The sequence below is a fragment of the Notamacropus eugenii genome, chromosome 3 (assembly GCF_028372415.1).
Source record: "Notamacropus eugenii isolate mMacEug1 chromosome 3, mMacEug1.pri_v2, whole genome shotgun sequence".
Lineage (NCBI taxonomy): Eukaryota > Metazoa > Chordata > Mammalia > Diprotodontia > Macropodidae > Notamacropus > Notamacropus eugenii.
In genome coordinates this window covers 335453264-335469369 of record NC_092874.1, presented here as the reverse complement: position 1 = coordinate 335469369, position 16106 = coordinate 335453264, and the positions used below count along the sequence as shown (strand labels likewise).

Sequence of the window (16106 nt, the reverse complement as noted above, 5' to 3'; positions counted from 1 at the left end):
CTCCTGATGTCATTGATCTTCTTGGAGAATGAAGGAAGGACAAATAACAGTAGGGATGAGAATTGGGGAATGAGGCAGTGAGTGGGGAAGGGGGCAGAGGCATTATCAACACATAAATCGCAAAATAAAACTTAAACATTTATTAAAATGCTAAATCAACTAGGTTAGAAAGGAATAGTTGATAGTCAGCTGAGAGTTTTTCCAGCAGGAACAAAGATAATCAAGGGGGTGGGGTTGGGGGAAGGGGGTGGTGATGAGAGGGTAGGCAAAGGTATTGAGAGGGAGTACAGGAACTCTAGTGGAGTTTTAGGAAGGGGACAAAGCCGGTCTAAAGACTTCTGTTTGACCAGTCAGGTCTTTCTGGAATGTTATGATTGACTACTATCATGAACTAGTCAATAATAGTGTCTATTAAGACGCCTACTATGTGCCAGGCATCACGCTAAGTTCTGTTGATCGGAAGAGGCAAAAGATAGCCCCTGCCCTCGAAGAGCCCACAATCTAATGGAGGAGACAACAAACAAATATGCACAAACAAGCTATATACAGCTTTAGTTGGTTTTATATAGTACCTGAGATTTGGATTCCCCTTACCTTACTGACCCCAATACAGTACATGCGGTGGGTGACTGTGCAAAGTCTATTGAGCACCGAGACACAGGCTTCCCCGGTAGGTGGTATGTCATGTTTGAGAGACACCAGGCATCTGTACCTGAATTTAAGTGGGGAATGCCAATAGTCATCAATCCTTGCTTAAAATAACTATGTTCCTCCTCCACTAACCTGCCTCTTTTTCCCAAGGTTCTTCTGCTCCCTGGCCCAGAGGGAGATGGCAAACACAGAGGGGATCTCCATGATCATACCATACAGCTTCTTGGGCTGCCTGTAGGACCCTGGACGGTCAGCTGTATTCATGGAAGAACATGTGAGAGTTGCCATATTCATCAGTCCATAGGAATTTTAAAAGTAACCCTCTTCCCAAGCATTCCCAGTATCCAGAATAGTCTGAAATTGGTATGGAAAGGAAGAGGGATGGACCAAGAGCTCAGTGTCCCTTCCCCTCCTACAGGGCAAGTTTCTGATTTCCTGACCGTGAGCGGGGAAAGTAGCAGGTTATTCTCAGGTATCAAGGCTGGGTCTTGGATACCTCTGAACTCCCCTCTATGGGGAGTACCTGTCAATGAAGACTTGGAAGGGAATGCGCACAGGGAAACCCTCTTTTCGGATTCGGATGGTCTCCATGACCCCTGAGTATCGGAGTTGTCCCATCACCACATCTGGCTCAAATAGATCAGGTTCCTGTGGTGGGGAGAAGGAGATTAAGACCTCCCACTTACCAGCCTTGGGAGGGTGGGAGGAGGGCAACAGAGTGATGGGATTAAAAAAGGAGGGGGGCAGAGAGAAAAAGTGCCTGTTGAGTCAAATTCAGCCTCCTTTGCCTGACATTCAAAACTCTATCATTTGGTACAATTCTCCTTCCCAGTCTGGTCTCATACTCCTTCCCTCCCCTGCTCCAAACTGTGCCCTGCCCTGCCCCCTGGACTGTAGTGCTTGTATTGTACCAACTCCATGCCTTTGCTCATGCTTTTCCCTGTGCTTGGAATGCCTTCCCTTCACTTAATCAATTTCAATCCATACTCTAAGAACCTATGGAAATGATGACCTCCCCACCTGTCACCTTCTGAACTCTCAAAACATTTCGTATCTCTCTATACACTTACTATATATTATTTGTGTTATGTTTATCTGTGTGTGTATGTGTCATATTCCCTTGCTAGACTCCAGGAGGGCAAGCGTTTCGTCTTATCTAAACCTTGTATCTCCTCCAGTGACTGGCATAGTGCTCTGCATACAGGTTTGTGAACTTGAAATGTTGAGAGAAAGAGAGAAAAGGACAGAAGGGGAGAGGAGGAGGAAGATGAGGGAGGGAGAAGAAAGGAAAGGGGGAAAAGAAAGAGGGAAATAAGAATATTAAGTATTTCTGGGGAATGGGGAAAGGAAAGCCCAGGGTGGCACTTCCTATTCCCTCCCTCTTCCCCACCCTTATCCACCACCTTACCTTTTTGTGGTTGGGTTTGAGGCATCGAACAAACAGAGGGTTGCACCTGAGAGTTGGCAAGAAAGTAGGCATGAGACCCCGAAAATCTGACGTTTTCTTTTCTCTTCCCTCTGAACAAGTGCTTTTCAAACTTTTTGGTCTCAGTATTCCTTCACAATTCCTTATATTTCTATATATGTATATATATTATATTCTACTCTATTCCTATAATTCCTTAAAAATTACTGAGCACCCCAAAGAACTTTTGTTTATGTGGATTACATTTATCACATTAGAAATTAAAATTTTAAAATAAATTATTTTTAAATGAATTTTAAAATATTTGTCTACTAAATAATAGTAAATCTATCACATATTAACATAAATAAGATATTTTTGTGAAAAGTAACTATTTTTAAAATTAATTTTATGTATTTTCAGTGTTCTACAATCACTATCATATAACTTAGATTTTTGAAAAGTAACTATTTTTCCAAAACAAGAAAAGAGTGACATTGTTTTACATGTTTTTGCAAATCTCTTCTCTGTCTGGTTTAATAAAAGATATCTGTTTCTGTATTCAATCTCTTATGCTATATTGTTTTTGTTGAAGTATATGAAGAAAATTGCTCCACACTGCTATGTAGTTGGAAAAGGGAAGAGTATTTTAATAGGCAAGTAATATCTTAATATTATTATGAAAATAGATCTGACCTCACAGACCCCATGAAAGGACCTCTGGGACCCTGAGGGAGTCTGTGGACCACACTTTGAGAAATGATACTCTAGCATTATTCCCTCCACCCTTCCAGTCATCTCATCCTGCCAGAGAATAGCATGGAATTGTTTTGCTAGTCAACCCTAATCAAAGTCTAATAACTACCCATGGGCTAGTCCTGCCTTTACGCATGGTAGTGCTCCTTCACTTCAACAGAATTTCAAGCCATCCTTAGCAGGGCATGATCATAGCTAATCAGTCACTTCTCTGTCCCAGTTGCCTTTGCTTGATGAGAAAGAAGCTATGGCCCAGAAATTTTAGTCTGCCTCCCAGGGTCCCCTTCACCTCTCCATCTTGTCCACTAGGTCCAGGAGAGACTGCTGAAACTTGGCTGCTACAGTGGGAGCCTTGTAGAGACGAGTGAGGGTGTTGTTCTTCCCCAGCCGGTGGTGGGAGGTCAACTGAGCATGGCTGGCAAAGAGGTGAGCCACAACCTGGCACCCACAAAGTCAGAGGGAGAGAGATACAGAGAGTGAAAGAGTGACTTTTTCGTAGAGAAGTCCATTAGCTGTGTGTGGGGTGGGGTATGGGTGTGTGTGTGTGTGGGGGTGGTGGTGGAAGTGTGGTGCAGCCCCAACAACATGAGGGTAGAGGCAGGGAGGGCAGAAGGGACTCCTCAGTCCTCACACCCCATCACCCAAGGGCATGCCAAGAACAGCTGACCATCCCCCTCCCCTCCCAGCTCAGCAATACAGTAAGGACCTTTTTCTGCTGCATGCATGCATCTTTGTGTATATTTCTGCAGCCTTGGACACTTCCATTCATTCATTCAACATTCATTCATTTAGCAGGTATTTATTAAGTAATCCCTGAGCACTTCCAGGTGCTGGACTACATCCTGAGGATAGATACAATGCTAAAAAAAACCAGTTCCTACCCCAACGAGCTTGTATTTTACAAGGGAAATCAACAACTAGATTCATAAGTCAATAAAAATAAAAGAAGCAGAATAAAATACCCAAATTAGAAAATAAATTGAGGGCCAGTGGAAGACAAGTACCTTCCTAGAAGAAAGAATTCTGGGAGGGGTGGGGAGAGTGATGGGAGGAGGAAGGTTCCATAAAGGGGAGGACTCACTTGAGTTTTACTTCGGACGAACAAGTCTAGCACATCCTGTCTCACCTGGTCATAATTTTTGTCTAGGAACTTGTGCACCTAAAAAAGCAAAAAACCAAACCAGACTAAACTGGGGTGGGTCATGGCTGCTTCAATTTGATGGATAAGAAAATCAGTCCAGCAGAGATCAAGCAATTTAAAAATCATAGAATGTTACAGCTAGAAATGGACCTTAGAAATCAATCCCCATTATTTTACAAATAAGGAAACTGAGACCCAGAGACTTGTGACTTGCCTAGTGACTTGTCCAAAGTCGCAAAATATTGTTCAATGGCAATGCCAGTATTCAGACTGGGAACTGCTTGATCATAGAGACCTGGGCACTCTTGAGAGGTAGGATGGTATAATGGATAGAGTTCTGGGTCTGAAGTTAGAACGACTTGAGTCTGAACATTGTCCCAAATACTTACTAGCTGTGTGAATTGGGGCTGTCTTGAGTCTCAGTTTCCTTATCTATAAAATGAAGATGATGATAACGTCTATCTTACAGAGATGTTTTCAGGATCAATGAAATCAAAGGAATCAATGCAATCAATAAAACAATGTATTGGAAAGTGCGTGCACACCTTAAATTCCATAATATGAGCGATTATTTTCATTTTCTAAGTTATCGAGAATCAAAGCCCTAGATAAGGTTAACTTATTGCTTTGAATCCCTAGCATGCAGAATAGTGTCTGGAAATAGGAGAGCTTAATAAATTCTTGTCGAGTTGAATATTAACCTCAGTAGAAATGCCCTAAAGCTAAATATGAAGGCATTTAATGGATCAACAGGCATTTATGAAGCACCCACCACATGCCAAGCACTTTGTTAGGTTCTGGAAATACAGGTGCAAAATGAAATAACTCCTACTCCCCATGAGACCGAGAAGTATCCAGGTAGCTTGGAGATTCCTGGGTTATCGGTCTCCAAGCCTCTCACAAGCCAAAACAGATATAGAGGTAGGGACAGGTAGGTATGTTTGGGGAGGTGAGCCTCTCACCTGGTAGGTGACTTTGCCAGCATAGTGTTTGATGGTGAATTCAGGCAGGGGCATCTTGGGCTTGGAGTAGAGGGGGTTGGAGCCATGGTGGTAGTGACATTTCTGTAGGAAAGTGTGGTCTGTGGCCTGGGGGATAGGGATGCCCAAACAGTGATCAGAAAGGGGAAGAAAAGAGGAGAAGGGAAAGAAGGGAGGAGTCCTCTGCCCAGAGTGACCACAAAACATGAAAATGAAGTAAAATTAAGACAGATCTGCCTATACCTGGATGTTCCACTGTTGCTCAAGCTCAGTATGTCTAACACTGAACTCATCCTCCACCTCTGCCCCAAACTAGCTCTTCTTCATAATTTCCCTATCTTTGTGAATAGACATTCCTTCTCCTCCTCTACCCTACTTATTCCAGCTCACCAGTTATACCTGGCTTTTCCTTCTCCTTTAGGAGTCACCTCAATTTTCATATCCATCTCCTCCTTTCCATTCTCACTGCCATTACTATAGCTCCAGTTCTCAGACCTTCTTAATGGGTCTCCCCAAATGTAATCTCTCCCTCCCCCAATATATCTTACACATCCCTACTAGACTGGGTTTTCCTGGGACATGGGTCACTCCAGTGTTCAAGGATATTCATTGGTTCCCCATTGCCTAGGCAAGTTAATGAGGACTTCTAGGACAAGGTGATTTTCTTTTTGAGAATCCCTATAGTTACAACTATGTTCTCTCTTGGGTATGGTCAGAAGAGAAAGCCTATGAGACTTACCTGGGGGAAGCAACTCTGGTCATCTAGAATCCTGAGGATACCGTAAGGCTTCAAGCAGATAAGGTTGATGCAAGGCTGGTTGTCAGTGAAGGTGATTTCTCTCCAATCTATTTGCTCTCGGATGTACTCGTCCTGGATAAAAGTTGCTCACTTCTAGATTTATGCAAGGTTTTTTTTGGGGGGGGGAGGATGGCACCCCTCTCAGGGACTGAACGCTCATACCTTCAGACATCCAGCAGCCTCACCCAGTCCCAGTCATTTTCTCCCCACAGAATCTACTATAAAATTGAGCATATAATTGGAACTCTATACATAAATCTATGAAAAACATCTGTATGAATGCCATGCCCAGCTTCATACCTACATCCTGTAGGGGACCCAAGGAAGCATGAGACTTTGCTCCTCATGGAGCTCATAATTAGCTGGAGATAAAATGTGTGAGAGAATTAGAAGACAATTTAGTGTCAAATGGTACTATGAGAAATTCAGAAATGGTGGAAAGCCAAGAGGCTCATCTTCCCTGGACCTAGAAGGATGAGTAGGATTTGGAGAGGCAGAAGGGAAGGTGGAGAGCATGGGATGTGAGATATTCTCCCTACTTTAGGGTAGGAGGAATGGTCCAGGGGTGGGGAACTAGCAGCCTCGAAGCCACATGTGGCCCTCTAGATACTTTAGGCCTTCGGTCCCACCCCCCCAACTCCCCTCCCCAGAGAAGCAAAGGCATAGAGGTAAAAATACTTAACAGATTGGTTTAGGAATATTTTCCTTTCCTCTCCTGCACTCCAGTAAGCTCCCCTTTCTGGGTCCCTTACAGCTGAACCCCTGACTTGAGGGCTATGTCCATCAATGAGAGAAGGCCTGGCAATGAACTGACTGAATACTGAAGGAGGTGAGTATCTCTAGGAGGCCAATTCAAATCAAGACAGAAGGTTGGATCAAGACAGCTACCCCCGAGACCATCCCCTCTCCTCCCAGCTCCCTCCTTGGCTCACCTGCTCCTCTTGGAAGACAATCTTGTTGAAAAAGTACTGCAAGTACTCATTGGCATAGTTGATACACAGTTGCTCAAAGCTGTTGAAGCTGAGATCCTGACCACAGAAAGGTCCAATTACAGGCATCGCAAGAGTGGGCAATGGGGGAGGGGGTGAGTATAATCCTAAATCTCTGAGGTCAGTCATCAATCAACAACAAACAATTATTAAGTGCCTCCTTTGTGTCAGTCATAGTGCTAGGAGCTGGGGATATAACTATAAAAATGAAAAAAGTCCTTGTTCCCAAGGAGCTTACATTCTAATGGAAGGATCCTGTTCAGTGAGGAACTTCCTTTTGTGCCTTTACTCAATCATTAACACCCCTCCTTCATCATCTACTCCTATGTGCCCTCCTACTTCATACCAAAGGCTTGGTTCCTGGCATGAGCTAAATGAGACACAGTCAGACAGATTAGACCAAAGAAGAAAAGAGGAGGAGGAAATGAGAACGAATCAGTCAGCCAGATCTATCACACACACACACACACACACACACACACACACACACACACACACACATACAGCAGACAGACAAAAACAGACAGATGTGGGAGACACAGGTACAGAGGACCAAGACATACAAATAGAAAGTTAGGCACACACATCTAAAGTGTGTACTGACCTTTCAGTTCTCCTGATACTCAGCCATGACTGAGATCCAGAAGTACTATGTCCTTGCACAAGACATTCCGTCTTCTGATTTTTTTTCTGGTATTTTCACTGTCTGTGCCCCATTCCTGGAATGCTCTCCCTCTCCCATCTCATCTTTGCCTCCTGGCTTCCCTGACCTCCTTCAAATCTCAGGTAGAACCCCACCTTCCATAAGAAGGTGAGATTCCCTCTAATACTAGTCCTTTTCTCCTTATTGATTATTTCCAATTTTTCCTGCCTATATTTTGACCATACTTAGTTGCTTGCATGTTGCCTCCCCTGTTAGACCGAGGTCCTTAAGAGTAGAGATTATTTTTTTGCCTTTCTTTGTATCTCTGTTACTCAGCATTGTGACTGGCACATAGTGAGACTATCTACTGACTCAGAATGGCAAGGAAATGAGGGTTGGACCTAGAGTCTGTTCTTCCCTTAGCACCCACCTCAAAGCCATAGATGTCCAAGATAGCAATGGAAAGAGCATCCTTCTGGGGGTAAACCAATGTGTTGATCCTGTCGATAAGCCAGCCAAACAGCATCGAATACAGAATCTTGGCAATAGCATCTCTGCAACAGAGAGGATGCTTGGTTGTGATGGGGAGAAGGAAGAAGGGAAGGAGAGCAATCAGGAGCCTGGGACCAACAAGGTATAGTAACATAGGTGGGAGGGGTTGAGTAAACTAACTCGCAACACACAGCCCCTGCGTCTGAGTCCTACTACCCTACCTGGCATCCACGGCACTTTCCACAGTGAGGGGGGTATAAATCTTCTCTCTCATTGTCTCCTGAGGGGAAATGCCAGAAAGATAGAGCCAGAGATGAGTTGAGCCAGACATTTCCTGATAAGCTAATTTGTGGATTTTTAGTTTAACTTCTAACTGACAAGACTGGAGTATGGGGGTTTTCTCCCTTTTATAGATTGAGAAACCAAGACCCAGAAAGATCTAGTGGCCATACAGTATACCAGCAGCAGAAACTATTTAGTAAGACAGTTCAAGACCATCCTATCTTGCCCCATTCCCCTCACTTAGGATGGAGGACTCAGGATTTAAGTTGCTCAAGGACAGATCAAACCCCTGTGAAGCTACAAGGAAGCAGGTATAGAAGGCTCCACTATGGAGAATTTATGAGAAGGTGGGTGGCAAGCCTCCTTGGGTGGTCATTCTCTATCAATAAGATCACAGATCCAGGCAAGTAGGAAATATATGGAGAAACTAGGTCCTGTATTATTTTTGATCCAAGGTTTTGCTTCACTTTATATCTAAGAACTGAGTATCTAAAGACTTTTTTAAAAATTCTTTTCTGGATTCTAACAAAAAACATCAAGTTTTGGGTTATTACAGGAGGAAAGTTAAGATGCTGCATTGGGGAAAGTATGCATTGAGAAGCAGCCTATTGGTTTCCATTAACAGTTGGCATATCATTGACTTCCTCAAACAGAACAGCAAAGAACTTTACTTCAAAGACCAAAAAAAAGTGAAAATTAGGAACAATTAGGAATATTAGGAAAATTAGGAATAGTCATTGAAACAGTAATAGTTGCATCCTTTTACAATACATGATTTCTGGCATTTCCAAACATTACTTCTCTTTATTCACTGTAAGAAGATATCTTTTTTGGCTCATGCATGCCTACTTAATGTTCAAGGTTTTACAGATTTTTTTGAACTATAAAAGTTTATCTTTATTGATTTTACTTGTTTATTTATTGATTTTAGTCATTTAATTCGTTTTTTATCATTTCATTCATTCATTCATTTTTTTCCCCACACTTCTTCCTACTACTGGCAACAGCTGTTCCAGACCTTTCCTTCTCAATCAATCAACAGGCATCTATTAAGAGCCTACCGTATGCTGAGTATATTGTGCTAGGTGATGGGGTACAAAGATAACAGCGAAACAGTCCTCGCCTTCAAGGAGACGAAAATCTGGCTGGTGGAGATAGCATGCCTATCTATGGGAATGTACAAAAGGTTACAGGTAATTTGAAAGGGAAGATATATTGGGCAGTTTTTCCTTTCTTTTCTGTCTTAAATTTTTTAAAAATATTTTTGATCTTATACATCAAAAAAGAAAAGCACTTCCATATCCCTAGAAGAACACAAAAAGGGTATTCTATATTAAACCATGAATTTCCATCACGCCATTACTTTATTTTTATAGGTTATATAAATTCTGCACATTACTTTCAAAACTGTCCCACTTGCCTGTTCTTTCTTAATTTCTATTTTCTTTTGTGTCGGCAGTCTTTCTTTTAATCAGCTAATGCTTTATTTTGGTGACCGTGTTCCCTCTCACTGTGAGAAGTGAGACTGATATGTGAATTTCTACTTGCAGGAAGGAGTCTAAGTCATGAATCAATCTCCAGTAAATTGCATTTGGGGCAGAGAGCCTGGGGGTAGAGGAGGGGAAGATTGACCAGGACTGCTGCACTCTAAAGCTCGAAAAGAAATCCGAAGCCAGCTAGTCCAAACACTCCATTTTACAAATGAGATCATCGAGACCCAGGCAGATTAGTGATTTGTTCAAAGTCACACAAGTGTAGAGGTGGGATCTGAACCCGGTTCTCTGGTTTGGTTTTAGTGCTCTTTTTCCTGCACCAGGAGGAGGAGAGAGAAGAACTGGTCAATGAAATTGAATTGAATTGAAATTTAATTTAATTTAAATGGAATTTAAGTGTCAAGCAGGCAAAAGGACAGCTGCTAAGAGATAAAGCCATGAGAGCCCATCAGAAGATATGGACTGAGTCCTGTGTGGCTGCTAAGCCAGGCAGCTCCAGGGTTGTAAGAGCCAGCCCAAAGGACCTGACAGCTTTGGGTACCTCTTTTACTTCATAGTGAAATGGTCCCTCTGTCTTTTGTTTTAGCCAGATGTATAAACTTGTTTATTCTTTGTTTCTATCTTTTCATTAGAGCTCGTTTACTATAAAACCCTGTTGACCTACAGAAATGCTAAGCTGTGTGTATTTTATTTAAATCTTACAAAAAAAGGAGAGGATGAAACATGTTTGTTTGTTTGTTATCCTAGGAAGGTCTGGTCAGTGGGAGCCAGTCTGGGGGCTAGGAGCTTTTAGGACAGAACAGGGAGAGAACAGCATTAGGCAGTAAAAGCCTGGGATATTATGGCTTAGGGATTCAGATGCTCCCAGAAGGAAATCATGATACAGTGATAGGAGTGCCTGGGGTGTGAGTGCATGTGGGTGAGTTTTTCATTTTCAGATTGCTGGCAGTCATTTCTGGTGGGCTGGGTTTCAAAGGAAAGCCATCCCTTTGAAGTAAGAGGAAGCTGAAATCATGCCAGCCTCCACAGAGGAAAGAGCTTTCCTATTCTCCAGCCTTGCTCACCAGCAATACCTTTTACACATAGGGCCGCTAGGTGGTGCAGTGGATAGAGCACCTGTGCAGGAGTCAGGAGGATCTGAGTTCAAATCTCACCTCAGACACTTGACACTCACTAGCTATGTGACCTTGGGCAAGTCACTTAACCCCAATTGCCTCATCCTGGGTCATCTCCAGTCATACTGATGAATATCTGGTCACTGGATTCAGATGGCTCTGGAGGAGGAGTGAGGCTGGTGACCTGCACAGCCCTCCCTCACTCAAAACAAAGTCAAATTCAAGTCATGTCATCATTTCTCTGCTGGCATGGTCTTCTTTGGCAACGAAGGATGAACACATACCATTATTTTTATTATTAGTTATAATTACTATTGTGATTGCTACTACTTATTTTAAACTAAAATTCCAAGTGCGAAACCCATTTTGGGATATTCTTTCCTGTTGTCATCATTACTGATTTTTCATTCTCAAAGAGAACTAATGATATCACAAAGGCAATGAATTGGATTTAAGAGTTGGGCAAAGACAGCCTCATTCTCTCCTCCTAAAGATCTTTCATATCTCTAGCCCTTTGCACCTTGCCTGGGAAGTGCTTAATAAATTCTTATAAATTAAGTAGATGAAAATTGTATTGAGTGTGTAATGTAATCCTTTTCACTTGAATGTTCAGAGTTAAAAGTTTTCTCTAAAATATGGCTGCTTTTTAGCTCTTTTTGTGGTAGCAGAGAATTGGAGATCACAAGGATGCCCATCAATTGGGAAATGGTTAAATAAGCTGTGGTATATGATTGTAATGGAAAGTTATTGCGTTATAAGAAATGAAGCAGGACGATTTCAGAAAAACTTGGAAAGACTTACATGAACTGATGCAAAGTGAAGTGAACAGAACCAGGAGAACACTGTACACAGTAACAGCAACATTGTATCATGAAGAACTACGAATGACTTAGCTACTATTCTCAGCAATACAACAATCCAAAACAACCCCAAAGGACTAATGGTGAAGCATACTATCCTCCTCCAGAGAAAGAACTGATATTGTTTGAATATAGACAGAAGCAGGCTATTTTTTACTTTCTTTCTTTCATTCTTTTTCAAGTCTTCTTATACAAAATGACTAACAGGGAAATGTTTTACATGATTGTATAACCTATATCTGATTGCTTACCACCTCAAGGAAGAGGGAAGGGAGGGAAGAGGAGGCATAGAATTTGGAACTGAACACTTTAATAAAAAAACCCAAACATTAAAAAAATTGTTTTAACCTGTAATTGGAGGGAAAATTATATATATGTAATATATATGATATATATGTGTATATGTGTATATATGCAGTATAGGTGTTTTTAGCCTTGCAAATTTATTTATTTAAAGTACAACAGGCTTTTTCCTTCTAAATTTTGCAAATGGGTTCTGCCCTAAACCCCAACTCCCACTAGCCCATTCTAAGATAGTAGCTCCAATCAAAGTGGTTCTCAGGACATTTATTGGCATCCAGACCCGTCCTGAGATATCCACTACCTCCCTATGTCAATGATTGTGTATCATCCTTAGGTTAATCACAGGGGGCAGTCTATCCCAAGTTTCCAACTAGACAACAGGTACCCGTACCTGAAGCCTCTGAGGGCAGGACTGATAATAAGTATGGGAAGGGCCGTACATAAACTAGGCTCCTATGCTTTGGCCAGTTTGAATGCAGAAAAGCCTGTCTCCCAGCTCAGGGACATGTTGCCTGGTCAATTAGTACTCACAAATCTTTAAGAGTGCTTCCAGAGCGAGGGGCCTCATTTACAAGGACTGCCATCAGAAGAGGAACTTTTTCACTATCTGAGAAAAAGTAATTCAGCCTCAAATTACATCGGCGTATTCTGAAGTCTCATCTTTTAACTCTTACACTTGTATAAGCATGGAGAAAGAGAATGCAGGATCTGAAGAAAGCTTACAGGTCTAGAGAGGGGTATCCCGAGGGGTCCTGGCCGCATTCACCCCTCCTGCACTCACTGGTCGTCTGGGATCTGGATGATTATGTGGACTCTCTAGAACAACTTGTATCCTTCAATAAATCTTACTACCATATGCATGAGTTGTACACTGACTTTTGCTTTTGCTGTTCAGTGGTAAGGAGCAATGTTTGCTATGTAATTAATCTTTCCCCTCTCTGAGCCACCCTTCACAAAGATGCCAAAGTCATTTTCCTAAAGCTCTAATCGGACCATGTCATGCCTCAACTTAATAAACCTCACAGGTTTGTATTTAACATTGAAGTGACCCTAGGCAAGTCACTTAACCCTGTTTGCCTCAGTTTCCTCATCTGTCAAATGAGCTGGAGAAGGACATGGGAAATCACTGCAGTATCTTTCTCATGAAAACCCCAAATGGGGTCACAAAGAGTTGGACATGACTGAGATGTCTGAACAACAACAGAGAAATGCATGTTTGATATTTAAAGGACTTTACAACCTGGCTCCCATCTTCCTTTCCTGGTTTATTACACATTACTGCCTTTCACATGCATTCTTGATAATGGTGATAGTCATGCATTGTACAGTCTAGCTCAACTGGCCTTCTTGCTTGTTATCACACACAATATTCCCTTTCCAGTCTCCATGCCTTTGTACTGGAAGGTGCCCATGCCTGGCATGCACTCCCTTCTCACCTCTTGGCATCCCTAATTTCCTTCAATGTTCTCAAGTGCCACTTTTAGCTGTTAGTCCTACACCCTCAGATTACTTGGCATTTATTTGATATATATTTGATTTATGCTTTTATTGATATGTGCTGTCTCCTCCCATAGTTCTCAGAGGGCATGAATGGTTTTGTTTTTGTCTTTGTATTCCCAGTACCTAGGATAGTTCCTGATTATTTATGGCTTTTTTAATACTTGATTGATCTGTAACTCATAGCTTATACAGGGTTGTAGTATTAGTGATTGAAGAGATTTTTATAGGTATTCATGTCTATCTTGATCTATCTGTGTCTGTATCTCTATCAACTATCTATCTATCTATCTATCTATCTATCTATCTATCTATCTATCTATCTATCCATCTGTCTGTCTGTCTTTTAGGTGAGTAAACAAAGATCCTATCAACATGAAGGAATTCATCCAAAGTTGAGCAGTTAGCACAGAAAGGACAGGTAGGTCCATAATTGGAATTTGACCTCAGGTCTTCCTGAGTCCAAAATTCACACTCCATCCACTCATTTTCTTAAAGGGGAACTTTGTCATGGTCCCACCCTGCTCTAAGGCAGAGGAGGAATTGACCTTCAGATTGCTGGAGAGTTCCTCCCTCTCCCCATTCCACAGATCACTGCCCCGTGACCTGTGCACCAGGACTCACGGTCACTTTGAAGGTGATGGCCTTCTGCAGTCCCTCTGGGGAAATCTGGAGCAGTTCTGCCACAACCTGGATCTCCCGGGCACTCACCACAGAGGCTACTTCCTGGGCATCTGTCTAAGGAATCCAAATTGACCCAATTAGGCTATGAGAGGGAAGCATCTCATCAGAGAGAGCTCCAAGAAGACAGCAAATTCCTGGGAAGGAAAACTGACCCTGAGGAAAACTGAGTCTGGGTTCCTAGTCTTTCCTGGATCAACTTTAACTCCAGGGGTGACGCGGAGATGAGCCTGAATCAAGGGGATGTGCTGGAGTCAGACTGCTCGGGAGAACTGAATGTTACATTTTCAGTGCGTGTGAGCATTTAAACCCCAGAAATCAACCGAAGATCCAAATCTCAGCTTGGTTTTATTGACTGTTAACTTAAGAGAGTGATGGAGAAAATGCTAGTATAATGCAGATTCAACTTAAAAGTGTATTGTGGGTTTTTGAAGAGCCAGTTAAACATTTACCAGCAGCACCCCTCTGCCTGTTCCAGTCTGAGAGAGTTCTGACAGGTATTCTGAACCAGAAGGCTCAAGTCATGACTGATGCTTTCCAAAAGACGAAACATGAGACACCCTGAGGGAAAGCACATCCCGTTCACTTTCCTGGCTGTCTTCCCACTAGGCAGGGAACACTTCTCATTTACTTTGTACTTGTCTTTTAAGAGGATTTTTGTTTGTTTGTGTGCTATATCCTCCAGGGTAGAGATTATTTTTGTCTTTTTTTTTTTTTGTAGCACAAGAGTAGACAGTGCTCTGCACATAGTAAATGCTGAATAAATGTTTGTGAACTAACAGACACAAAGAGCAAACATTATATAAAGATCCAGTCTTGCTGCCTCACTATAGTCTGAGTCCAGTCTGGCTTCCTTTCCTTTTCTCCTTGTCCTGCTACACTCTGCCTAGCTGAACTGTAAGGAGCCAGCAATGATTCCATTACCACTTCCACTTAAATATTTGTAACTTCCTTCTGGATGGGAAGACCATTAAACTCTTCCAATGCAATGGTCACAACTGTTGATTTCACATTTCAGCTGCATGCCCTCCGACATAGAGCTAACAATTGACAAGTAAGCTTTTAGGGGCATGATCAATATCAGTCCCTTTCAGCACCCCACTCCCTCAGGCTCCTCTGTCAGGAAACCCTAGGATAACTTCCTTTGTGAAGGAGGAAGACACTTGGCAGAATCCATACAGAACTTTCCTCTGAACTATGGATGAATCAGACTAGTCCTTTGTGCATCAAATCTGTGACACTTTTCCTTTTTTGAGCTTGGGTCTACGCCACAAAGTCTATGTACAATGGAGCAGGATGAAGGGAGACTTCCTTACTCAAGAAGAGGAGACGCATGAGTGAGTACGGATTCTGGGACCCTACTTGAACTCTCCTTGAATCTGCCCACGTAATCTGACTTTTCATACCCAAATCTGTTACCCTTAACCTACTCTGGTCCTCCATTATCTGTTACCTCTGGAATTCCACACCTGCTTCCCACCCAAACCCTCCATTTGCTGATACCTCCCAATTGACTCCAGTTCTTTCCCCCCTTTGATCAGTCCCCCAATCCCATCAAGAGTACTTGGCCACCTCTAGATCATTCCCACAGTCTTTCTGTATGTAAGTTTTATCTTGCTTCCATGAAGGTGCTCAGATTCTGTCCAGCTCTGATTCTGTCTAGCTGAGATTCTATCTGGTCGGCTTGTCACAAATGGTTAGGCTTCTTAAGAGTCAACCCACTATGGTGAATCTGTAATAAATTTGTTTTATTTTGACTGAAAGAAGGTTTGAGTCGAATTCATTTGGCAGGACCAAGTGTGTTGGTATTTTGGGGTCCTGAGTCCCCCAAACCTCAACATTATGATTCCCTGACCTCATCACCAGGAGTCCCAGCCCAAGGGAATATCAGAAAGGGATAAGGTTCTTTCAGAACAAAAGAGATCCTGGGCATGGTGGTGCGTGACTGTATTCTCTACTACCAGAAAGCTGAGGCTGGTGGAGCACCTGAGTTTGGGAGTTCTAAGCTACAGTAGGGCT

General features: G+C 42.4%; 1 protein-coding gene across 1 annotated transcript in view; it reads right to left on the bottom strand.

Annotated features, from left to right (window-relative positions):
• The window catches only part of MYO15A (myosin XVA), a 133198-nt gene that overhangs the window by 79938 nt on the left and 37154 nt on the right, over nucleotides 1-16106 (bottom strand). The window contains exons 13-23 of the mRNA XM_072650668.1: nucleotides 14031-14144; nucleotides 8078-8136; nucleotides 7795-7918; nucleotides 6665-6760; nucleotides 5673-5804; nucleotides 4916-5041; nucleotides 3894-3971; nucleotides 3102-3250; nucleotides 2060-2105; nucleotides 1175-1299; nucleotides 595-712 (exon numbers count right to left, since the gene is read on the bottom strand). Coding sequence (XP_072506769.1) covers nucleotides 595-712; nucleotides 1175-1299; nucleotides 2060-2105; nucleotides 3102-3250; nucleotides 3894-3971; nucleotides 4916-5041; nucleotides 5673-5804; nucleotides 6665-6760; nucleotides 7795-7918; nucleotides 8078-8136; nucleotides 14031-14144 — 1167 coding nt within the window. The remainder of the gene's footprint in view (nucleotides 1-594; nucleotides 713-1174; nucleotides 1300-2059; nucleotides 2106-3101; nucleotides 3251-3893; nucleotides 3972-4915; nucleotides 5042-5672; nucleotides 5805-6664; nucleotides 6761-7794; nucleotides 7919-8077; nucleotides 8137-14030; nucleotides 14145-16106) is intronic.